This window comes from Fusarium mangiferae (genome assembly GCF_900044065.1).
Source record: "Fusarium mangiferae strain MRC7560 genome assembly, contig: FMAN_scaffold008, whole genome shotgun sequence".
Classification (NCBI taxonomy): domain Eukaryota; kingdom Fungi; phylum Ascomycota; class Sordariomycetes; order Hypocreales; family Nectriaceae; genus Fusarium; species Fusarium mangiferae.
The window spans coordinates 925315-950162 of NW_024573928.1; the positions used below are offsets into that span (position 1 = coordinate 925315).

Genomic DNA, 24848 nt, shown 5'->3' on the forward strand with positions numbered 1-24848 from the left:
CGAAATCCTTGAATATGCTTTTGAATAGTAGTCGCGGAGGGTCTGTCACATCTTGCACCAAACCCACCCTGTCAGGCCCTGTGAGGAGAGCTGTTGCCCCTGACTCAAAAACGACATATTGCCGCTAAAAATTCCAGATGTTGAAGAGGATGAAGAGAGAAGTACTTTGACCACCTGCAGGGAGAAATCGACTTCCGACATAGGTAGGTACGGATGGCCTGGAAGTCGCCTGTAATAACCTCCTCATGAGGGCGCCTTAGATGCTCAAATCATCTCTTACCTAGGTACATCATGTTAAACCCATCATAGTTTTTACAGATCTAAACATATCCAAAGCCTTATAATAAACTCATTATAAATTTTACAATTATCCAAAGCCTTATGATGAACTTATCATAGATTCTACAGTTGTTCTAAGGCTTATCATGAACTTATTGTTGGCTAAACCTAGCATAAGCCTTGGATTCCTAACCCCTTGATGTGCTCTTGCAGTAGCAAACTGCGGCCAGGCATTCAAACGCCTTTAACACGGTCTTGGTCTCGACGGTACAGATGGATGGTCGGTATAATTCGAGTATGCATTGAGAAGCTCGACGTTGAGAGAAAGACGATTCAATGAGCCCGAACCATGCCATCTACTGAGTCACAAAGCTGAGAACGGCTCCATGTGCACGACATATTCTCACCCGAGTCAAGATCAAGGTAGTGTATTACATTACAAATGTATAATTTTCACCCAAACACTTCACAGACTGGCATAGCAATCGCGCAAGATGACATTAGACATCTATCTCGTTCTAATCACAAGCCATGCAACACCGGCGATGCTAGATACACAAAAGGGAAAAGACACAACTAGTAAAAAGCGCACGTTCCTAAAAAGCCACCGCAAGAAACTTTAATCATACCAAGATCGGCCCATCCAAGAACCTCCTTTTTACAGAAGGACCATACCGGCACCGACAATACCGGCGACGGCCATGTAGGCGCCGACGGCAAAGTCACCGAGGGAGAAGACGCGGGCGATGGAGGCAGCCTGGAGACCAAAGTTCTCGTCGTCCTCGCTGCTGCTGTTGGAACCACCGGTGGATTCAGAGGTGACGGCGTGGGTAGCAGTGGCAACCTCCTCGTTGATCTTGCTGGCAGAGGCGAGAGCAGACGAGCAAGAGGACTGGCTCTCAGCCTTCTGGGTGGTGGCCTTGCCCTTGAAGTCACAAGCATCGGCAGCGGACTTCTGGGAGACGTAGTAGGCGTCGAGGATGTAAGCAAGCTTGTCCTCGTCAGAGCACATGCTGTAGGCACCATAGATACCGGCAGTGGCGTTGGCGGTGATAGCACTGCAGATCTTCTTGTCCTGGCCGCAGATGTAACCAAAGATGTCGGTCACGTCCTTGGACTTCAGGTTATCAGCAGGGACACAGCTTCGGCTCTTGACCATGCATTCGCAGAGAGAGGAGTCGGGGACAGGGGGGAGGACGCTGTTGGCCTGCCAGTTCTTGGACTGCTCAGGGCAGGTGGCGGCCTTGCCAGTGGGCTTGTAGCTGTCCTCCTCGACACCGGAAGGCTTGGCGGCGTTGACCTTGGTCTGGAGCTGGGAAAAGTCCTTGAGCTTGACAGCATCATCGTTCTTGCTGATCTTGACGAGACCGTAGTCGTTGGCCTCCTGGAAGTACATGTAGACGATGCCACCGCTGAAGACTTCGGTCATGACCTTCTCCTCGTACAGGGCGGTGGTCTCATCGAAAATACGGCCAGCAGCACCATCGGGCTCGTTGCAACCATACTCGGCGAAGAAGACGGGAACAGAGTAGTTCTCAAAGAACTTGGCCTGGTCAGTGTAACCAGAGTCCTCCATGCTGCTCTTACCGCACCAAGAGTAGATGTTGTAACCCCAGTAATCAATGCGGGAGTCGTCCTCACCGCAGTTGAAGTAGTCGGCAATCTGCTCACGGATATCGACATCGTCGTTAGAGGCGTAACCGACACCGAGCCAGCGGGAGAACTTGCTCTTGATGTGCTTCTTGGTATCACGGACGGCGGCCTTGACGAAAGCAGAAGCCTGTGTGTTGGAGACGTTGTTGGAGACCTCGTTACCGGCAAAGAAACCGACGACGTTGTCGTACTGACCAAGCTCGTCGACGACTCCGATGTAGCGCTCATACAGCTCAACATCCCACTTGGGGTCATCACGGTTGATCGAGACGCTGGGCTCTGAGAGATCAGAGATGACGTAAATTCCAGCATCGTCGAGCAGCTTCATGCAGGCCTTGTGGTCGGCCTTGGGGTTGATGGCGTAGGTTCGGATGATGTTGGTACCGAGCTGCTTGAGGAGAGGGATATCACGCTTGCAAGCAGCCTCATCGGCGAGAGGATCAATGTACTTGGTCTCCTTAGTGTTGGTCTGACCAGCGGCGGCAGTATCCTGTTGGTAAGCAACACCCTTCATGAAGAACTGGGTTCCGTTCGAGTAGAAGAGCTTGGATCCCTGGGAATTGTCAATATAGAATCGCGATACCCTGACGTCTGGCGCATACCTTCATGGTGATGGGCTCCAGCTTGGCGCTGGCAGCCGTGGCCGCCGCGGCGACAATGGCAGCGGAAAACTTCATTGTGTTGTGTATCAAACGGCAAGTAAAAAGAACAGAGAGTAATGAATGACTAGAATGAGGCGATGGTTTTATTCAGCGCCTAAAGTGTTGTTGGAATGCTGAAACCCCTTTTTCCTGAGTTCGCGACGAGTGAGCCCGAAGAGAGGCAATCGGATCGAGTAGCAAGAGCGTTTGTAAATGAGTGTCGGGAAAAGTTAAAAATCGGCCTCAAAGTAACGAGAACCGATAAGAAAAAACGGCGTTGAAGAATTAAAGGTTAGCGAAGGTTTGATGAAGGAGGAGAGAAGGAAGATGGAATTCGAGGGATGGGGCGATTTGAAAAGTAAATGGAAAATGGAATGCATGGGGTGGCTAGCAGTGACACTAAAGCAGTCTAGCTACGGGACCATCCCTGGGCTTCTGGAGTGGCCCCCGGGCCCCCTCCCCCCCTGAGCTTCAGTTGCCCAAGCCGCTAATTGTACTGGCAAGGGGTTGGCAGCGGCTGTGTTGTAGTGGAAGAGCGGCACTGTGCCTGCTACGGTGAAGAGGTCGGTCCCCGAAAACAAGCAGATCCCCTCGAGGATTGACGAATGAACCAACCACGGGACAAAGAACCCCTGTCGATTGCGAGGCGCAGTTCAGAGATTGAAGCTTGTTTTGGTCTTGTCCGGCGCCATCCGTGGCCAATCAGGGGTTGCTGCAGAGGGATCTCATCTTGTTGACGGTGGTATAGTGCTTGGAGTCAATGCACACCGTAGCTCTATCTCGCCTTAGCAAAAGCTTGGCCACGCCTGGTGCATGGTTTGTTAGTGCGTCACGAGATTGCACTGTACAGAATAGGGGATAATCTCCACCGAATATCCGTTCTACGACAAAACATCAGGGGTCTCACCTGGGTTTGGTCTGAGCCGCCATTGATTCTGCATCTCGCCTTGAGCATGTATACGACATTGAATGACACTTGGGAAATTGTCTCGAGTCGCTTGCGGTGGGACTCATTGTCTACGACTTGACCGCGTTCACTTGGCATGATGAATACGGAAATGCAATATCATGATATTAAATGCCTATGTCTTGTCGTCTTGGCTCACAATTTTCGGAAGTTGACTGACAACAGCGGCGGGTGAATTGGGTGCATCGGGTCGAACAAAGAGCTTACGTGTGTTCGTGTTGCGTTGATTTCGATTTCCCTTCCGGGATGTGTACGCTCGGCCCGGTTGGTATCTTTGTCTCAAAGGGTTCGTCAATCCTTTCAGTGGCGCGTGTCATTCCTATCAGGGACACTGTATCTCTCACTCCTGTTTCCTGGTTGGTCCCTCCACCTATCGTACTCTGAAACCAATGCAAAGCAGAGCATAGACGCCTGTGCACATCTATGGAGCCCATAATATCCATCCCTGACCCAGCTTGCGTTCTGGCATGAGCTTGACTGTGATATTTTTGGTCGGGTTCTTTGTTATTTCTCCTTGATCAGCGCTGGGACCTGTCTATCATCATCATATATAGTGGTTCAGACGACGACAACTCGAAGCTTGATCGCGTTGGTGATGGAAAGACGGGACATCAACAGTGGAGTACGGTTCTGTCGATGGCGGGTCGAGTTGCAGTTATTCTTTTGGATCATCGATTCCATTCCTCTCTCGTATATGCGTCGTCATCATCTTCCATCCTTCACTGTCCTCGAATCTTGTAATAGACGCTACCAACGCCATAAAGGACTCGACCCCAGGCATCGTGAGTCTTTTGTAGCAATCCATGTTGAGGGCGTTTCTGGTTATGCCGTTGTTCCGGCCGGTCTGCCGAAGTCCGGTGATAGTGGCCGTCGTGGTACACGAGTTCTCCCGGCATCGTTATCCGTATTGTTTGTCGTGTTGTTATTTTTAATTATTTGTGGACTTGATTCAAGTGAATTGCGTGTTCCGAAAGTTTTCTATTCCCAGACCCCTTGTTAGAGACCTCGCCCTGTTTAAATAATTCTCCTTAGCGTAGGGCGATCCGATGGTGGTCAACCTCGTGAGGCGCATGCCAGACCGATGACTCTAATTACACTTCACCCGCTCAATTATTGCATCAAATCTTCCATCACTTGCCATTCAACTCAACGAGCCGTTAACATTTGACCTCTCATATGCATCAAAAGGTCCGTTGCCGCTGAAAGGGTTCCACACCGGCCGATCATGCGACTTAATCACCGTCTCGGTCGGCTGTAGGGTGGCAAATATCACCCTTCGCGGCTGAGTTTCTTTCATACTTGCGTCACGCCTATGAAATCTCAGCCTTGGCTCATGGCTTGGCAATAGAGCCTTGCGAAGATCTTGCTCAATACCACAAACTGTTTCGTGATGGTTGTCTGTCTGTGTGAAGAACAAACTTGCTTTAGTGCGGACCGTTAAAGTGGTGGTAGCAGGATGGATGCTGATGCTGGTAGCAAGGTCAAAGAGCAGAACGCACCAAGACCACTGAATACAGTAGCAAGATAGACAAGGAAATAGATCATGCTTCTGAGCAAATGAACTTCCCCTTCTTTTCGTGTGATTTCCTGCAGACTCAGCCTTAAGAACGTGAGGAATAACTCTGCTCTTACACGCTCTTACACGCGTCTTGGCACCGTCAGATCCTGGTAACGATCGTTAAGTTTGTCATATATGAGAACGAACCTTGATAGATGTATTTACTGCAGACTTCCCGCTATCAAGACATGTTATCTATTTCCGCAAGGGACTTACATAGTATCATTACCCATTTCACTCAAGTCTTGTGTCAGATGATAAGAGTGTGAGGCTGAGATGTTCCATCATTGACAATGGCTCAGGTACCCAGCTGTTGAGTGTTCCTCCATAAGGTAGTGAAATGACCTAATGCGATGCACCATACATTTTATTCACCCACTAATCATTCCGAAACTGGCAACCTCGCGTGAAGCCTCTCACTACTTGCCATGTTCGAACAAGGTGTCACTCGACTCCTATCACATGATATCGCGATGGATGCGCCTTCAATTGCACATGAAATATTGTGCAATTTTAGAACTTACACTGATACACTGTAAATACATGTTTCTGCCATTTTGCTGAAGAAGGCCTAGTACTCTTGGTTGTTCTCTCAAGTGTTGTTCTCTCAAGACAGATGAAAGTCATAATAGGCAGAACCGAGTGAGAGAGCCACGACAATCATGCGAAGTCCACCTCTTAGGTGATCATGTCAACTCACAGACAATTATTTGTTATTAGATCGTCAACATCCGCTTTTCGTCGAGGGTTGGTGACAATTTAGTCGTCTCTTCGTAGCGCAGGTTATACCTACATGATGATGGATGGTGAATCTACCTTATAATCTCATGTTGCGGTAGATCAGATGAATAGAGGAAGGTTAACACTGTCTCAATGTGTTCTCGTGCTCTTGAAATGCTACATCAAGTCTATTCTATATCATCATCACATCGGTGCCTGGTCGCACTTATACCAAGGTTGTGCGGCTAGCTTGCAAAAGAGAGCAATTATCTATTCTCAATTGCGTAGTTTAAGAATAATTCTCTATCAAGAGATGTTACTGCACAAACCGATAAGCACAAAAGCAAGGTATCGCACTTCGCCTGTCGAAACCGAAGTATCACAGTCTGATACCATCCCCACATGCATGTCGCAAGCGATATACGCGAATGAATAAGCCAGTTTTATGACATCGGGCGGCGTTTCAGTTCTCGGGACTTCATTTCAGGATTAGAACACACTTCGGGACTATTTGCAACACAAACTATACTTTATTGGATTTCTTTTGGGTGTACGGGAAGCGAGCGCGTTCAGTTCATGGGAGTAAAGTGAAGCTTGGAGTTCATCATGCCAAGGCCATTCTCCACGTTCAGCATTGCACAGACATGCATGAGTGGCCAATGTAGCCTCCCAAGAACCGGGGAATAATGAAACCAGGCGTAAAAGCTCCGGAGCTCCAGCTCAGATCTCAAAGACAGGCAGGGTTCCTGGCATCTTGCATGGAAGACTTGGTGTTGTTGATGTCGTCTGACAAGATGCTCTTTTAGGCTGGCAGACACATCAAGTTCAACCTACACCGTCATGCCGCTGTCATAAAATTAAAATACCAGTAAGGATGGGATTGTATAAATCTAAAGCTTCTGCTCTTCTACCGACCATTTTAACGTCACTCATGGTGTGTGTGATGTCGCGATGCATCAGCTGTCTTACACCCAACATGGTGAGGCTCGAGCACATACAGCTCAGATCTCGATGTCTATGGGGAAGCTTTGTCGTGGAACTTTCCAACCTATTCGCTTATCGAACAAAAAGTCCTTGTTTATATTCTTTTGCTTGTTTTACAGGCCAAATCCTCGTGGCTAGGGCCTTTCATGATGTAATTTGGCGTCATGTTTAGACTTAGAGGCGTTAGTGAAGAAACACCACACATGATGTCATGGAGCCTAGACTCTGTATATATCATAGAGCTCAAGGACCTTTGGCATCCATATCAAGCATATTCTGCCACCCTAATCAATCAAACCAAAGTAAACGAATTCATCTATCCATCAACACATCATACATCATGTCTACCAAGAACCCCACCCACGGTCAAAAGGTAAGCGTTAGCAAAAATGATGTCGTGTCATATCAGAACTAACAGATCAGGTCGATCTCGGCCAGAACGCTCCCGTAAAGCAGGAGGGTGCTGGTACAGTCCCCAATGAGTCTCTTGCTGCCGAGTCCTTGAAGGAGGGCGGCGAGTTCGCCTCCAACGAGGGCATCCACGGCGAGAACCAGCCCACCTCCAGATCCGAGAATACCAGCGCTGGCCGCAACACCGATACCTCTTCCACTCCCAGCTCCGGCTCTGACTCCAAGGCCAAGTCCTCTAGCTCTGCTTCCAAGTCTTCCGGAACTGCATCAAAGTCCAGTGACTCTGCTCCCAAGTCTCTGGCCGGCACCGCTCCCAGCTATGTCGACAACCAGTATATCAAGGAATCTGGTCCTCATGGCAAGAACTTGAAGGAGGGCATTGACTATTCTAACACTAAGGATGGCCTTAAGAAGGCTTTAGAGTCCGAGCCTGGTAGCCAGGACGACCCTAGCCGACTGGCTGAGCAACAGTTCCAACAGAACCAAAATGCCGTTGGTAGGGATGCTGGTCCTAAGCAGAGTGAGCTTGAGGGCAAGACTCCTTTCGATGCTCTTAACAACAAGGCCTCCTCTTAATTTGGGAGATCATAATATCTGTACTATAGCGGCTGTTCAATGATGAAATGACTTTATGAAACTAAGAATAGCCTATGTCTGTGACGCAATTGAGTTAATTATCAAAAGACGCCAAGTAATGGTTTATGAATAGGAACTCATTCTATATGACATGGCCATGATTGGAGAGGCATTATGTCGAGGATATCCCAAACTTCGCAGACTTGGACGTAGTCGCTTGGCTATCAGGCCATTTCCCTACATGTGGCATCAAAAGTGAGCAGCATTACATCGAACGAGGCGAGCATCAGCTTCAGTTCATCATGATCAGTTATAAGCTCTACTGCAGACAGTGTAAATGCCTGATACACGAGCACGAGGATTGAGCCAACGGCTATTTCCAGGCGTAACAGGCGGCAGTCTCATCTTCAGGTGATAACGCCTCAGATAATGGTGAGTTGCCGCAAGGAGGCAAAGTTGACCGTAGGTTTTCAGTAACTCAACCGGTAAGTCCGAGTCAATACATCCAATCGAGAATTATGAGTTTGTATGCAAAGCCACGGATTCGCCGTCCTTCAAGGTTGCCTGCACGAGATGAAGATGGCGGGCAGTGTGAAAATCCTGAAACTCAACAGCCAATCATATTGGGCGGATTGATGACGTCAGGTCAGAAAAAAAATTAAAATTTGGGGTTTGATAGAGAAAGATAACAGCAATTTACCGCAAAAAGCGCAGAACAAGTTGAGAATAGAGTCTGCGCAAGTTGGTTCCCTTGCGTACCACCTTAGTTATCAAGAATATTCTATAAATTGGACTCATTACAATCGCAGCTTACCGGAAATAATACACCTTGATGCCTTAGTTGGTGCCTGACTCTGTCGTCAGTCAAAAAATCTGTAAATCTGCCCCACCAAATTAAAAAATTCACCCCGCCTTCCTGGGCACAACCACTGTAGAGGTTGAACCGGGAACTGACTGGAACCGCCACACTCATTGTTATTTGCTTGGCTGGTTTTTCTTTGTCGGTCAGGTCAACTCAACTTTTCCATCTCTCTCACTCACTTCTTCCTCCCTCTTCATCGAACGGTCATTTTCCAAACCAACTCATATACCCCGGTTTGGACTTGATTTCTCAGACGGACATCCTCACCCCGCCGACAGTTTCCGTTCTTTCAACCCCGCGGTCCTTTTTTTCCCTTTCCTACACACATCTTCATCATGGCCCCCTCTTCATCCAAGGAGAAGCGTCTTGCCAAGAAGGCTGCCGAGGGCAAGCTCAAGGGCAAGAAGGGCAAGAAGACTGAGGAGCCTGAGCTTGACGCCCACGGCAACCCCATCAAGGACGATGATGCCCCCGCAACTTCAGGCGCAAAGCTCGACGAGGTGAAGCGTCTCGCTGAGCAGATGGACAAGCACGGTATCTCCGACCGTGTCACCACCGGTGTCCTCGCCTCTACCCAGACCAGCAAGGACGTCAAGATCACCAGTACTTCTCTCGTCTTCCACGGTCGAGTCCTTATCACCGATTCCACTCTAGAGCTCACCTACGGTCGACGATACGGTCTTCTCGGCGAGAACGGTTGCGGAAAGTCTACTTTCCTCAAGGCCATCGCCGCCCGCGAGTACCCCATTCCTGAGCATCTCGATCTCTACCTTCTCAACGAGGGTGCTCCTCCCAGTGACCTCGGTGCCCTTGAGTGGGTTGTCCGAGAGGCTGAGCTGGAGCTGGAGCGTCTCGACCACCAGGCTGAGAAGCTTCTCGAGGACGAGGGCCCTGAGAGCCCTGTTCTCCTTGATCTTTACGAGGTGAGTTAATGTACAATAATGTCAATGTACCAAACTAACATTTTCCAGCACATGGACAAGCTTGATCCCTCAACATTCGCTACCCGTGCTTCCCTTATCCTGACTGGTCTCGGTTTCAACAAGAAGACTATCCACAAGAAGACCAAGGACATGTCTGGTGGTTGGCGTATGCGTGTCGCCCTTGCCAAGGCCCTGTTCGTCAAGCCCTCCGTTCTCCTTCTCGATGACCCCACTGCCCATTTGGATTTGGAGGCCTGTGTGTGGCTCGAGGAGTATCTCAAGAAGTGGGAGCGAACTCTTGTCCTTGTATCCCACTCTATGGATTTCCTCAACGGTGTCTGCTCCAACATGATTGACATGCGAGGCAAGCAGCTCATCTACTATGGTGGTAACTACGACTCTTACAGCAAGACTCGAACCGAGAACGAGACCAACCAGATGAAGGCCTACCAGAAGCAGCAGGATGAAATTGTCCACATCAAGAAGTTCATTGCTAGCGCTGGTACCTACGCCAACTTGGTCCGACAGGCCAAGTCCCGACAGAAGATTCTCGACAAGATGGAGGCCGATGGTTTCATCCAGCCTGTCGAGCAGGACCGTGTCTTCACTTTCCGTTTCGCCGATGTTGATAAGCTCCCTCCTCCCGTCCTGTCATTCGATAACGTCACCTTCTCTTACTCTGGTAAGCCTGAGGATGATCTGTACCGCAACCTCGACCTTGGTTTCGATATGGACTCCCGAACTGCCCTTGTCGGCCCCAACGGTGTGGGCAAGTCTACTCTGCTCCGCCTCATGACTGGCAAGCTTTCTCCCACCGGTGGTGTTGTTACCCGACACACTCACTTGAAGCTCGGTCTCTACTCTCAGCACAGTTCTGAGCAGCTTGACTTGACGAAGTCTGCTCTCGACTTCGTTCGCGACAAGTACGCTGAGAAGTCACAGGATTACCAGTACTGGCGTCAGCAGCTCGGCAAATACGGTCTCAGCGGCGACTCCCAGACTGCCCTGATGGGTACTCTGTCTGAGGGTCAGAAGAGTCGTATCGTGTTTGCTCTGCTGGCCATTGAGAGCCCCAACATGTTGCTTCTTGACGAGCCTACTAATGGTCTGGATATTCCTACCATCGACAGTTTGGCAGATGCCATCAACGCCTTCAGCGGAGGTGTTATCGTGGTTTCTCACGATTTCCGGTAAGCACCATCAGTCCAAGTCCAATTGTGATGAATGATAGCTAACGATAATAGATTGCTCGACAAGATTGCCAAGCAGATTCTCGTCTGCGAGAACCAGACTATCCGTACATGGGACGGTTCCATCTCCGAGTACAAGAACTACCTCCGAAAGAAGATGATCAGCGCCGGAGCAGTCTAATGCTAAGGCGGAAAAGTTTACGAATTTTGATTTTATCTGGCACGAATACATGAAAGGAAATTGACTATAGAGGCTAGGGAGCAAAGAAAACTCAGGACCTTGACCCTAAGCGATAAAAATGCTTAGGTAAATATAGCCTAAACTTAGGGGACTCTTCACTAAGTTTATTTTGGCACCCTAAACCAAGGTTCGGTGCTTTCTTGCCCCATAGGAGAGGATATTCAATCCACAAAAAGTTGATGAGATTGCCATTGGCAATCATGTGGGTATTTTCATGGGTTTAAAGCGGCGGCGGCGCGGGTGGCTAGACCATCAGGATACTTGATACCTTATGATGGAATGAGACGGCCACGACGGACGACGCTACAGGACGCATGGGCATGGCCTCAGTAGAGAGGCCCGGAAGCGTTCACGAAGATGTGGAAATGTTTACAGATAGATTTTCTTTTTCTTTAGGTCTGGCTGTTTAAGCCTTGAGTACGAATAAATGGATTCCATAATAATTATTTGCATATATGTGATTTTTGTGTTCGCTGAAAATATCACTCCAAGGTGTAATGCTCGTGATTCGAGACATCTATTGGCTATTGGTGTACTTTGACGGGATCTTCAAGGCTGAGAGTAAGCCGGCTAAATAACTTCAGCCTTACAACGCTTGTCTCACCGTCAGTTGTTGTCAGAGAAACTCAAGTAAGTGCTGTGCTAAAGTCTTTTTTACATCAGCAGATCAATACAACAAGCGTATTATCGTGATACAAAATAGTGTGGTTACAACGCCTACTATGTATGTGCATTCCTCTCCCCTACCCTACACAAAATGACAGACATATCATCTCGAAGCGATCTCCGGAATCTATCCCCGCTGCCGGTGACTGGGGATGGGCTGATGGGAACCCAAAGCTGGGTTAACGCTGTAGAGTTTAGCGTTGAGTCAGACCCACATGGGACGGGGGCCAACGGGACAGGGGCACGAGACTTGGGACCTGAAAAAATAGAGTGAGAAACGAGTCTGACGCGGAATCTGAGTGAACATCGTGTTCGCGTGTGCCTTGATTTGGATGGAGCTGTATTCGCACGCACGCACGCACTTGGATTTTGCCGTGATTACTATGAGGGTTTTTAGACAACAGCCAGATCAACGCATCAGATGCAGCTGGACACTGTCACATTCAGTGACTCAACACCTGGCAGAGCATACCTAGATACTGACCTGTAACCCCAAATTCATATTGAACCTATCGCCAATTCCTCTTTAGGGAATCGTGCCTCGGTCGGGTCGGTGATACACAATTACAAAAATAATCGCTCTGATTGCTTCATCGTTGACTCGATCTTGTTGTGCAAGTAATTCTCACTTCAGTGGTGGTATTTTGGCACGTCAAACCCCCTAGAACCCCCCCGTTGGTGCAGCTCCTCGATTCCATCGCCGTGCCTCGATCAGCTTCTGCATCACCTCCTCTTGTCTCTTCTCTTCCTGGTTGTCTCTCTCTCCCGCTGTGTCAATAGGCTTTGTTTTCTCCACTGCCGCCCACACCACCGCTGTCGTCATTGTTCATCACAGAACGTGCCCTGATTAATACAGACAGACGCTGTAATTATCCTCAGCAAGTACTCGTATCTCTTGAACCATTGGATCGCTATAGACTCGGTTCGCCTGGGCTCGCTTTGCCTTACCGGGTATCCGTACCTTGCTTGAGTGTTGATTGACTGGGCTGGGGCTGTCACTCCAGCTCCCGCCATCACCACCTCATTTTGGTTAACCTCCAGCTCTAGAACAAACTCCACTCCACTTTGTTGTTCCCCGATCCTTCTGATTCTCTTTACTGTTCACATTGTCATAATCCCTTCCCCCGCGGCTGTTCTTACACTTTACTGTAGCTTTGTTCATCAATCCATTGGCCCTTACCCCCCTATAAAACTCCCATATCTCTCGAGACTCTCAGTAAACATTCAAACTTCAGTATAGTAACCCTGTCTCGCATCCCCTTCCCCATCTCGACTGCCGCTTGCATCGCCGTATCCCAGCGCCACGCTACCAACACCTCCACACCAAAACACTTTGCCCCCCAGCCAGGGCATCCTCTTTCGACTTGCCTTGGATTGGGGCTCAACCTAGACCTGACATTGTCGCGATCCATCACTGTCCATCGTTTTCATCCCACACGTACCTCTGTCGCAGTTCGCTGCATCACCGATCGCGACTTGCGAATCGCATCGCATCGCAACTCAGCCTGCAACACAACGCAACGTAACGATTCCTCACACAGCCTCGCGTGCGCATCGCGAAACTCTGTTTGATCGACTGCGCATCTTTTACCGGACACATTAACTTCCCCCCAAAAACCGTCGTCGCATCATTGCTTGTCGAGCACATGGGTTCTCAAGCTTGATTACCACCGGCCGTCCGACTATAACACATTCCCTGCTCTCTCGGGTGTTTAGCTTTGTTCTGTCTGCCATTCAGGCGCTAGACCATCAATCACCATGGATCAGAACGGCTATAACTCCTCGGTGCTGCAGCGGCCACCACAGAGAGAAGATGGTGGAGATGATGACCGAGACTCCCGTCCGCATCACCATCATCATCACCACCATCATCACCATCACCACAACAATAGGCGTGACGGTGACTCAACTGGACCTGGGCCTATAGTGGGAGAACCGGCGACACCTTCATCGAACGCAGGCGGCGCGAATGTGCATCAACACTCCACCTTTAGTCTGCGCTCACCCAAGTCAGAATACCGTCCTCCTCCCTTTACATCTCCCAACGGCCATAGCCATAGTCATAGCCACAGCCATCAAAACACTCCAAGTGCCGGCCATTCCCTTCACTCCCCGCCTCGTCCAGCATTGCCCAATCCCTACATGTCATCGTCCACGGGCGCACCCGGCGGCCCCGTCGCTCCATCACTTCCACCTCCTGTAGGCCTCAACTCATCATCACCGGGATCGTCAGCAGCAGGACTTCATCATCAGCAACATCATCGTCAACCTCCAGCACAACCGCCTGCTGGTCCTCCGCCCGTGTCGCCGCTGCACCCTCCTGTTGCATACTACCCTCCCGGGTCGAACCACGACATTTATATACCGCGTGAAACCAAGCCTGCATCGCGAGGCTTTTACGACCCTACAACTGATACAACAAAGGAACGTCGAGTTTCTGACGCGGCGACGCCTGGAGCCTCCTGGCACAACGCCAACGCCAACGCCAATGCGCCCCCGGTTGGCACTCCAAAGGTAAGGGGGGCAAATCCACTCTTTTTTTGTCTTTGACTCTCGTCTCGTCTCGCCCGGACTCGATTTCATTGATTGCACCCGACGTCCCTTGATTTTCCTCTTCCTCTTCCCCATCATCATCATCCTTCAATTCTATCTTGATCATCGAGATCTTCACCCATCACGTCCAGGCCATCAATGCCTGCTCTCTTCCCTTACGCTTATCAAGCTTAATTTCCCATCAAACTGTCACTATCGGAACACCTTTTAATTTCATCATCACCCTTAACTCCGTCGCACAACCTCCCTCTGCTCCGACCCAGACCGAACAACCACAAAGCTTGCTGACGTGGAGCTAATTTTTCTCTTCTTACACAATAGACTCGCGACCCGTACCCTTATTCGCAATCTGCCGAACAAAGTACTCCTTCATATTACAACGGCTCTTACACATCCCCACGAGGTCCATCATATAGTCGACCGCGAAGTCCAGCATCGCATTCGCATCAGAATCCTCCAGCTGGTTCTCTCAGCCCTCCGGGGCGACAATCTCTACTAGCTTCTCCAAGTGCGAGACATGGTGCTACGGCCAACATGACTTCTACCAACGGGGCTTCTGCCCTTACACCTTACAAGTCTGATCTTGCAGCTCCATCACCACCAAAGCCGGCACCGGCAAGCGTAGGTGCTAACCAATATACAGAATGTTCATTTGTACTAATACCATTGCAGACATCAAGGGCAAACCCGATGTCTTTTGACAGCATCCTCTCCAGTTCTGAGCCCGCTCGAAAACCCAAAGAACAATCGCCTTTAATTTCACGAGAAGCCGAACTTGATATCAAGCAAGAGCGAGATCCCAGACGTGAGCGAGAACCGAAGCGCGACTCACGGGAACCAAAACAGACAAAACGCTCCCTAGAGCCCGAAGTGGATCACGACACAGAGGTTGAAAAAGATGTCGAGACTGAGCCTGAACCTTTCCCTGGTAGAGACAAAGAAAGAGAGCCTCCTGCCAAGAAGCGAGGAGGTCGAAAGTCGACAAAGGGCCGTGCTTCTGATATTCGAGATGCCGCTACGCCTAAGAATGGCCGCAGACTATCGATTAAGAAGGAATCACCAACACCTCGACTTCCCGCTAAACGACAAGCAAATGGCCTCCCTAAGCCAAAAACTTGGTCAGCAGAGATGGAGAAGAAGATTCAGAACGCCGAGACACAGATTGACAACAGGGCTTCAAATCTGGAACCGGATGAATTTGATCAGCAGCAATACAAAGAGCGAGCTCAGAAGCGACGACGCGTAATGAATCAACTCGACCTGGAACATGGTCTCTCCCGGCGCGCCGCCTTTGCGACTTCAACCGGCAAGAAGCTCGTACTCCATGCAGAGCTTGGTAAACGACGCTACGACGACGTGTTTTATGACGAAGCACTCCATGAGGTTCGCGAACAAGAAGTCTACGCCGAAAAGGAGCGTAAGAAGGATATGCAGCGCAAGCGACGACGTGAGAAGTCAATGGCTGTTACCATGGAGCAGAAAGAAGCAGCTCTGGCTCGCGCCGAGGCTGCTGAAGACGAAACCGAACGGCAGAAACATCTTCGAGATGCTGAACGCGCCAGTAAGAAGGCACAGCAGACGAAACTCATTCTCCAAAAGGGTATCAAGGGTCCTGCCCGTAATTTGGAGCTTAACCTGGAGGGTGGCACCATGTCTTCATTCCAGGCTTCTGATGTGGAATCTGGGGAAGCCGGCACACCATCTGGCAAGCGAAAGGGCAAGGGCCGTAGCGGACCTCGTCTCAAAAAGTCTAAGGAGCAAAAGCAAGCCGAAAAGGATTCTGCTGAGGCCGCTCAAGCTGCTCTTGATGCCGGAGAGGAGCTCCCAACCAAAGAAGAGAACCGCGTTCGGATCAAGATCAAGAAAACCAAGAAAGATCCTTCTGCTGAGACTGAGAAAGACAAGGACGACGGCGATAAGACCGAAGACGAGCCTGTCGAGAAGAAAAGCAAGAAAAGCAAAGACAAAGACAAGGAGAAGGTCGACGACATCCCCGACAACGAGAAACGGTTCATGTCCAAGGGTTACAACCAGATTTACGACCAGATTTGGCGAGACATGGCTCGCAAAGATGTCAACAAGACCTTCAAGCTTGCCGTGGACTCTTATGCCACAAAGGCCTCAAATCTTAAAAAGACAGCCATCTTGGCATCGAAGGAAGCAAAGCGCTGGCAATTACGGACAAATAAGGGCACCAAAGATCTCCAAGCTCGCGCAAAGCGTGTTATGCGTGACATGATGGGCTTTTGGAAGCGTAACGAGCGAGAAGAACGAGATCTCCGCAAGGCTGCTGAGAAGCAGGAGATCGAGAATGCCCGAAAAGAAGAAGCCGACCGTGAAGCTGCCCGTCAAAAGAGAAAGCTTAACTTCCTTATCTCGCAGACTGAGCTGTACTCTCACTTCATCGGCAAGAAGATTAAGACTGATGAGGTAGAACGAAGTACCGACAACCCGGATGTCGCCAAGGACGCCCACCAGATTGACCAGCAGAAACTCGATATCGACGAGCCGACAGGACCAGTCACTGGCAAGGTTACCAACTTTGAGAACCTTGACTTCGAGGAGGGCAGCGAAGAGGCTCTCCGTGCTGCTGCTATGGCCAACGCTCAGAATGCCATCGCCGAGGCCCAGAAGAAGGCCCGTGACTTCAACAACCAGGGTCTTGACATGGATGAAGAGGGCGAGATGAACTTCCAGAACCCCACAGGCCTGGGCGACGTCGAGATCGAACAACCGAAGCTTATCAATGCCCAACTCAAGGAATACCAGCTCAAGGGCCTCAACTGGCTTGTCAATTTATACGAGCAGGGTATCAACGGTATTTTGGCAGATGAAATGGGTCTCGGAAAGACTGTACAGTCCATCTCCGTCATGGCTTACCTTGCTGAGAAGCACGATATTTGGGGCCCCTTCCTTGTTGTCGCTCCTGCTTCTACTCTACACAACTGGCAGCAGGAAATCGCCAAGTTCGTCCCCGAGTTCAAGATTCTCCCCTACTGGGGTGGCGCCAACGATCGAAAAGTTCTCCGAAAGTTCTGGGATCGTAAGCATACGACATACCGAAAAGACGCTCCTTTCCACGTTTGTGTTACTTCGTATCAGCTGGTTGTCTCTGATGTGGCCTACTTCCAGAAGATGAGATGGCAATACATGATTCTTGATGAAGCACAAGCCATCAAGAGTTCACAAAGTTCTCGATGGAAGGCATTGCTCAACTTCCACTGCCGAAACCGCCTGCTTCTCACTGGTACACCCATCCAGAATAACATGCAAGAACTTTGGGCACTTCTGCATTTCATCATGCCGTCGCTCTTCGACTCACACGACGAGTTCAGCGAATGGTTCTCAAAGGATATTGAGTCTCACGCACAGAGTAACACCAAGCTCAATGAGGACCAGCTCAAGCGTCTGCACATGATTCTCAAGCCTTTCATGCTTCGTCGTGTCAAGAAGCATGTGCAGAAGGAGCTCGGTGACAAGATTGAGATGGACATCTTCTGTGATCTCACTTACAGACAACGCGCGTATTACAGTAATCTTCGAAACCAGATTAACATTATGGACCTCGTCGAAAAGGCTACTATGGGTGACGACCAGGATTCGGGTACACTGATGAACTTGGTCATGCAGTTCCGAAAGGTCTGTAACCATCCTGATCTCTTTGAGCGCGCCGAGGTCAATTCGCCATTTGCTTGCGCCTACTTTGCTGAGACCGCGTCGTTTGTCCGTGAGGGTAGCGAAGTTGCGGTGGGTTACTCAAGTCGCAACTTGATCGAATACGAGCTCCCTCGCCTCATCTGGAGAAATGGAGGCCGAATCAACAAGGCAGGCCCGGATAGTCAGGTTGCGGGCTGGAAGAACCAGGCATTGAACCACATGATGAATGTCTGGAGCCCAGACAACATCCGCGAGAGCTGTGATGGATCAAAGGCATTCTCGTGGCTTAGGTTTGCCGACACTTCTCCCTACGAGGCTTATGAGGCCACGCACCAAAGCTTGATTGTCCGAGCTGCCAAAGAGCTTCAGAAACGCGATAGACTTGGATACATGAATGTGGCCTACACTGATACTGAGGATAAGAACTACACTCCCGCCCATGCCATTTTCCAGATTCAGGCACGACAGAACCGAAAGCCTCTAGCCGACATTACCAGCGAAGGTGTCTTGACCCAGTTGATGAATGTCGCTCAATCAGACTACAACGAGTCTGGTCTTGGCCGTCTGGAACCTGCTGGTAGACCTCGCGCTTCAGCACCACCAATCCAGGTGTCTTGCCGCAGTTGGGGCTCTGAGGCCGAACGTAGCGAAGCCTTGTTTAACGCACCAATCCGCAAGATTCTCTATGGCCCTACCTTCTTTGAGGAGAAGGCTCTCGTGGAGAAGAAGCTTCCCATGGAGTTATGGCCCACTCGCGAGATGCTGCCTAAGCCTGATCATGAGAAGAAGGGCTTCACCAACATCTCTGTTCCTTCTATGCGGCGCTTCGTTACTGACAGTGGCAAGCTGGCTAAGCTTGACGAATTGCTGTTCAAGCTCAAGAGCGAGGGCCATCGTGTACTTCTCTACTTCCAGATGACTCGCATGATCGACATGATGGAAGAGTACTTGACTTACCGCAACTACAAGTACTGCCGACTCGATGGTTCTACCAAGCTCGAAGATCGACGAGATACCGTGCATGACTTCCAGACTCGTCCAGAGATTTTTATCTTCCTTCTGTCTACTCGTGCTGGTGGTCTTGGTATCAACCTTACATCCGCCGATACTGTCATTTTCTACGACTCCGATTGGAACCCCACCATCGATTCGCAAGCCATGGATCGAGCACATCGTCTGGGTCAGACCAAGCAGGTCACAGTCTATCGTCTCATCACGCGCGGCACAATCGAAGAGCGCATTCGCAAGAGAGCGATGCAGAAGGAAGAGGTTCAACGTGTCGTCATCCAGGGTGGCGGTGCAAGCGTTGATTTCTCTGGCCGTCGTGCTCCCGAGAACCGCAACCGTGATATTGCTATGTGGCTTGCCGATGATGAGCAAGCTGAGATGATCGAGCGTCGTGAGAAAGAGCTCCTCGAGTCAGGCGAGCTTGAGAAGCAGCAAAAGAAGAAGGGTGGCAAGCGACGCAAGGCTGAGAACACGGCCAGTCTGGACGAGATGTATCATGAAGGTGAGCAAAACAGTGTGACTTTACTCGTGCATTCCGAGCTAACACATGCCAGGCGAGGGCAACTTTGATGATGGATCCAAAGGCCTATCTGGCACAGCAACACCAGCTACCGCAGCCACACCTGGTGACAGTGATAGCAAAGGCAAGAAGGGTAGAAAGGGGACAAAGCGAGCCAAGACGGCGAAGCAAAGGTTAGCGATTGCTGATGGTATGATGGAGTAAGGGAGGTCGACAGCGTCAACTAGCAACGCTTGTAATATCAAACGCAAGACTTGAGAGTCGTATGGGCTCACGGGAAGACGAAGGGAGTTATTCATGTATCTGCTACGTTACTTTTTCTATTTTCTTGTTGTCATGGCGAAGGAGCCGTCAATAGGGGGAGTTGGAAGTGAAAATGCCGATAAATTATAGCAGGGCAGCGAAGCATCGTCTTGGAACAGAGGCATGTATTATTACTATAGACGGAGGGTAACAAAGTATATGTGTCTGTCGTGTGTGTCGGCATTTCTCTCAGTGCTGTGTGCATGACTCGCGATAGGGCTGCCCACTTCAACAAACACAAGCCTCGTCATCCGGTATGGTGTAGTGGCTAACATTTCGCGCTCTCATCTTCTAAGCTGAGGGATCAGTACCGCGGAGCCCAGGGTTCGATTCCCTGTACCGGAGTCCTTATCTTTTGCTGGTATTGACAGTGTCTTTTTGCTGATTGCTGATTGTTGCAATCAATGAAGGTGAATGGAGGAGATCTGGTGGGTTGGGTGCTGGGTTGGGTGCTGGAGTGAGTAGCAGACTGCTGCTGTTGATCTGGCTTGTTGCTTGCTGGCTGCTTATGTTTAATAACTTAAAATTTTAATACTGGTATAATAAAGCAGAGGCAAGAGATGGGATTGTCTGAGGGTTGTGTTGGTTAAACTTGGTGATGATGGATGAACTTGAGGAAGCAAGATTAAGAGTGCTGACTATTAATAAGATGGGCGTGGGCGAATTACATGCTGATAACAACAACTACTAAAAGAGTGAATAACTTATTACCACGATTGGGTTTTTGCGATAGTGATCTCGATTGGTTGTGTGTAGATAGTTCTCTGGTCTGGCGTTGCTATTGCTTCATCTCCAAGTCAAGCTCTTATCCCAGGGTTGTTCTGCCTCCTCTCCTATACTAACCCACGTAACCAATGTGGGTCCTTGCCAACGGCTGTGAATGCGGTGCACATACAACACTTCAGGCAATGTCATTTTCTGTTATACATCCTCATATATTCAAGCATTTTCGTGTTGTGTCGAGCTTACTGAGAACTTACCTGGCAGACCTCCCCGTTGTCACTCGTTGATCACCGATCGCTCAATCACGGGGGACAACGTGTTGCCCCGATTGTAGAAGTCTTACTGCTGAGACTAGATGGGCATGTGTCTCAGTTGAATGACCGCAAGAAAACCATGCTCTGCGGACCAAAGACAGACATGCTGTGAGTTGCCGATATCGTTCATGGCCGGGGCACCTCCTGCGAGCATGATATGAAACTGGGAAATAAGAAGACTGGTAAGAATAAAAAGAAGTCGGGTTCAAAGCACAAGCCCTATCGTTAGCCCATGCTCACCACTCTATATCTACACAAGAACTGCGAAGCACCCATTGCCAGGCGGTTCTGCATTAACAAACACAAATGTCGATTTGTATCGTGATAGACAACACCATCGCTGGATATAGAATTGGCTCTGAATCTCTTTTCACGTACCCTCCTGTATGATGATGCGACAACGTCTCCTGACCGGAAACAGGGTCTCAGGAGCAACAACTTATGCGTGCCACCCACATAGACGTGACTATCTGCAACTGCACAATATACACATGGAACTTCGCGTGTGATGACAGCTAACTGCATGTCGTTGCACCCAAGTCCAGCAGAGACATGAGTGCCAGCTGCCAACAAATCGTTACGCCCAGCCCAGCACTCCCATGCTGTTCTCGCCTGATTGGACGCCGGAACTTCAACGAATCATCATCCGGTATGGTGTAGTGGCTAACATTTCGCGCTCTCATGACCTGAGAGATTAGTTCCGCGGAGCCCAGGGTTCGATTCCCTGTACCGGAGACCTATATCTTTTGCTTCCTTGGAGAGATGTCTCTATAGTGATGTGGAAGAGAGATATCTTTTTGGCCATGGATGTGAAGAACTGTGGTGAAAGTGGAGGTAATGTAGGTATTATCTGACACACTTGTTCAGAAAGCAAAAGACAGATCTGGCCATAGACAGGCCTTATTTGGTCTATGCACTTGCTCGTAGAAAAGGGATTATCGGGATGAGGAGCGACGAAAGGGTAGGAGGAATAAATAGGGAGCCAATAAAGAAGCGCAGGCATAGACATCCGAGGATACAGATATGTCGCCCCTTACCAGCGCTGTAATACCTCTTGTCGCGATGATAGACGTACATGTCGTATGTTTTAGGAGAAAGTTCAAGTGTATATAGACTCAACATTCCACGTCGACTGAGGAACACCGCCTCCTGCAGCTCAGTAATGTCGTGCGGCGCAGACTCTGCTTGCTGCTGTCATTGCAGCAAGAAGACTAACATTGTTCATGCTGCGCGCTGAATGCTGGGCGTTGTGAGGCGAGTTTCGAGACGGGTTCCTTCTCGGCAGAACTCAAAATTTAAAGACAAAGTTGAACGCAATTTCCAGAATGACTCTCATATAAACAAGGGAGACCATGCAGGCGAGTACACCCAGGTCGTCGCGGATACGTTTTGCATATCGCTTGCAAGTTGTTTGTCGGGGTGAATGCCATGTTTGCGACTAAACGGAGTTGCAGACCGACACCGAAGACTGCTGCCAACGTCTCAGCCCACTTGGACAGGGGAGGTAGAACAGCATGAGCTGTCCTTGATGGTGGTGAAGTTGATGTAGGAGTTGAGTCCGGAGTTGCCTAGTGGGGCAAGAACTCAATTCATCCGCTCCGAAACATCGCTGCTCAGAATGGCAGGTTCCCCTCACAGGTAATTAATTGCGAGACTCACCTACGGAGTCTCTCTCTTATTTCTTGCCCATGACATACCTGCCTGCTCCTCCGTCTGTTGCTCGATCCAGTGTATATCGACAACATCAATTGCCAACCATGCTCTTACCATCCATCCCCTTCGATCACACATACCAGAATCATTGCTATCTATCAATAAAGAGAGTTAGATCATGACGCTGGCCTCTGACACTATCACCTAACAAGACGAGCTTGCTGGAAACAGCAAAAAGAGACTCCGGTACAGGGAATCGAACCCTGGGCTCCGCGGTACTTGATCTCTCAGATTATGAGAGCGCGAAATGTTAGCCACTACACCATACCGGATGATGCTGCTTATAATACAGGGGTCTGAAACGCTGGCTAGATTCGTCGCCGCTGGCTGAATCAGTGCCAGAAGATGTAAGCCGGTGGGTGACCTTAACCGGGAACTCGGCCATTGAGGCTTCAATCAGGAGAGGCTTCTTCCTCAAATTGCACAGTGGGTCTTTCATCCTATCAATAAGATGTTCAGCGAGGAAATGAAGAACAAGGCCTTCATGCGATGCCACAAGTACAGCCGATGCTGGCTGGATGGGATTTGCGCTGTGAATGAGGACTGGTCCGAATATCGCTTTGCAACAACTATCCAGAAGTCCCTCGATAAGGACAAATGTAACAGCGAGTTTTGAGAAGAGGCTCGATGAAAAAATTGAAGTATTCAAGAAGGAGATGATGTTGGAATCGACGAAACCTAGTCTATATATTCGTGGCCAGGCGCAACTAAACGCCTCAATGGATGTAACGACAACTCTGAAGCTGAGCGGCTTAGTCAACAGATTAGATCTCGAAGCACTAGCTCCGATGTGTCGAAGAAGCTGTAAGCGGCTCACAAGGGTCTTCTCCTGCTCATAACTGAGAGACTGGACTCGTCGACCTTTTCCATGAAATTGCCATCAGATTACCTAGACAAGGACTTAGGGCAGAAGCGACTAAGGCCAGGGGCCAAAGATTCGTGCTCTCAAGGCCATTTGGAAGACTTGACCTAGTAGCAGACATATGGTCTGGGAATGAACGAGATAGACTGTAAACTCATTAAGAAATTTATATGAGATGCCTCGGTTGGGGATGTATCATTCAAGGATGTAGAGTACGTTGGTCGATAGGTTACCACTGACAGGCGATCCAAGGAGATATAAAGGGCGCCGAAGAAATAGCAGCCGAGTTAACATATAGGTAGTAGGCAATTTAATTTGCAGTTGGTCTTGGATAACAGCGATTCATTCCCAGTTATAAGTAAGTGCATTAACACCTTTCAAGTTGCCTAAGGACTGTGTTATATGCCTTAGGCAGATAGGTCTTAGGATAAGTTTAGGATAGAGGTATTTTAAAAGGCCGTGTTTATTCGCTTCTTCAACTTCCTTATCCTTCTTTCCTCCACATCTCACATATCTCAACAAACACATCTCAACACACAGAGAATTCTACCAACTCAACAACCTTAACCCTCTTTCGAAAGCATCACACCTAAGACTTCAATATGTCTTCCCAGTCCATCGACTTGACTGGCGGCTCACCGCCAACAGGTAAGTTAAATGCTTTCTTCTATACCTAAACTAATAAATAGACTAGCAGGCATACCCCCTCCTTTGGTAGAAAGAGAGCAAGCTTTACTACTAGCTACCGTCCCTCAAGAACAGACATCAGAACAGAACTCGTACTTTCTATATAAGAAGGAGTGTCGTCTCGCTTGGATCAAGTACCTAGGCCTCCTAGGAAGGGTCAAGCTCCGCGAGGGGCTTGACAGGCTTCCATTCTTTTACGGAATGCCGCCTGAACATTTGACGCTGCAGATTGACACAGAAAGATTGGAACTCATCCAGAAAGGGGCAATCAGCGACCCTAGGAATTCGCTGATAACACTCAATACAGTTTTGAACAGTCTCAGAAACAGGCCTCAGCAGTCCCATATCGCATGGGGCGTTGTCCAGCAAAAGCTGGCCAACTCGCGTCCGCAGCTTAATGCCCCAATCATAAATGAAACCTTGATCTAGGCAATCAATACTTTCATTGAGGATCGGGATAAAATCAAGTACTGGGAGAGCGCAAGCTCAAGGAATCCCATGGTGCTTCTGCAATCGACCCAGACGCCTTCCGGGCAGACTTGTGTATACAAAGTGATCCAGTATGCAATGAACCGTCTGGTCGGAATCCAAACCCAAGAGGACGACCCACCAAGCTGTCCCGGATACGTTCTCCCCATGGCCTCCTTCGAGAGGGCTGTTATGAATGCGCAGAGGACGAAAGATGAGACCCAGCGCAGGCAATGGGCTGACATGTCCCTACGTTCGCTACGGAAGTTCATGGACGCGCAAAACAACCAAGCGGTTATCGATAAGATGATTGAGTTCCAGAAACATTATGAAGCTTTGGCGGCTCTGAGCTCGAAGTGAGCAAGAAGG

The 24848-nt window shown here is 49.5% G+C and overlaps 5 protein-coding genes and 3 non-coding genes across 8 annotated transcripts; 6 read left to right on the forward strand and 2 right to left on the reverse strand.

Moving 5' to 3' along the window:
- Positions 1 to 937: 937 nt before the first annotated feature.
- On the reverse strand, positions 938 to 2609 carry FMAN_11272 (putative beta (1-3) glucanosyltransferase gel3p; the record flags this gene model as incomplete). Its single annotated transcript, XM_041834066.1, has 2 exons — positions 938 to 2485; positions 2535 to 2609. 2 exons carry the CDS (start codon positions 2607 to 2609, stop codon positions 938 to 940), a joined length of 1623 nt encoding a protein of 540 aa, XP_041684366.1.
- A 4533-nt stretch (positions 2610 to 7142) lies between these two features.
- On the forward strand, positions 7143 to 7789 carry FMAN_11273 (uncharacterized protein; the record flags this gene model as incomplete). Its single annotated transcript, XM_041834067.1, has 2 exons — positions 7143 to 7175; positions 7226 to 7789. The coding sequence occupies 2 exons, from the start codon at positions 7143 to 7145 to the stop codon at positions 7787 to 7789; spliced, it is 597 nt and encodes a 198-aa protein (XP_041684367.1).
- A 1197-nt stretch (positions 7790 to 8986) lies between these two features.
- Positions 8987 to 10945, forward strand: FMAN_11274 (putative iron inhibited ABC transporter 2; the record flags this gene model as incomplete). The annotated part of the gene is made up of 3 exons (XM_041834068.1): positions 8987 to 9574; positions 9623 to 10764; positions 10819 to 10945. 3 exons carry the CDS (start codon positions 8987 to 8989, stop codon positions 10943 to 10945), a joined length of 1857 nt encoding a protein of 618 aa, XP_041684368.1.
- Positions 10946 to 13429: 2484 nt separating this feature from the next.
- On the forward strand, positions 13430 to 19613 carry FMAN_11275 (uncharacterized protein; the record flags this gene model as incomplete). Its single annotated transcript, XM_041834069.1, has 4 exons — positions 13430 to 14185; positions 14546 to 14845; positions 14897 to 19391; positions 19444 to 19613. The coding sequence occupies 4 exons, from the start codon at positions 13430 to 13432 to the stop codon at positions 19611 to 19613; spliced, it is 5721 nt and encodes a 1906-aa protein (XP_041684369.1).
- A 349-nt stretch (positions 19614 to 19962) lies between these two features.
- Positions 19963 to 20057, forward strand: tRNA. The gene is made up of 2 exons: positions 19963 to 19999; positions 20023 to 20057. It is a non-coding gene; the product is annotated as a tRNA-Glu (tRNA).
- A 1337-nt stretch (positions 20058 to 21394) lies between these two features.
- tRNA lies at positions 21395 to 21484 on the forward strand. The gene is given in 2 exon segments: positions 21395 to 21431; positions 21450 to 21484. It is a non-coding gene; the product is annotated as a tRNA-Glu (tRNA).
- Positions 21485 to 22643: 1159 nt separating this feature from the next.
- tRNA lies at positions 22644 to 22734 on the reverse strand. The gene is given in 2 exon segments: positions 22644 to 22678; positions 22698 to 22734. It is a non-coding gene; the product is annotated as a tRNA-Glu (tRNA).
- A 1192-nt stretch (positions 22735 to 23926) lies between these two features.
- Positions 23927 to 24839, forward strand: FMAN_11276 (uncharacterized protein; the record flags this gene model as incomplete). Its single annotated transcript, XM_041834070.1, has 3 exons — positions 23927 to 23972; positions 24019 to 24386; positions 24441 to 24839. The coding sequence occupies 3 exons, from the start codon at positions 23927 to 23929 to the stop codon at positions 24837 to 24839; spliced, it is 813 nt and encodes a 270-aa protein (XP_041684370.1).
- Between the last annotated feature and the right edge of the window lie 9 nt (positions 24840 to 24848).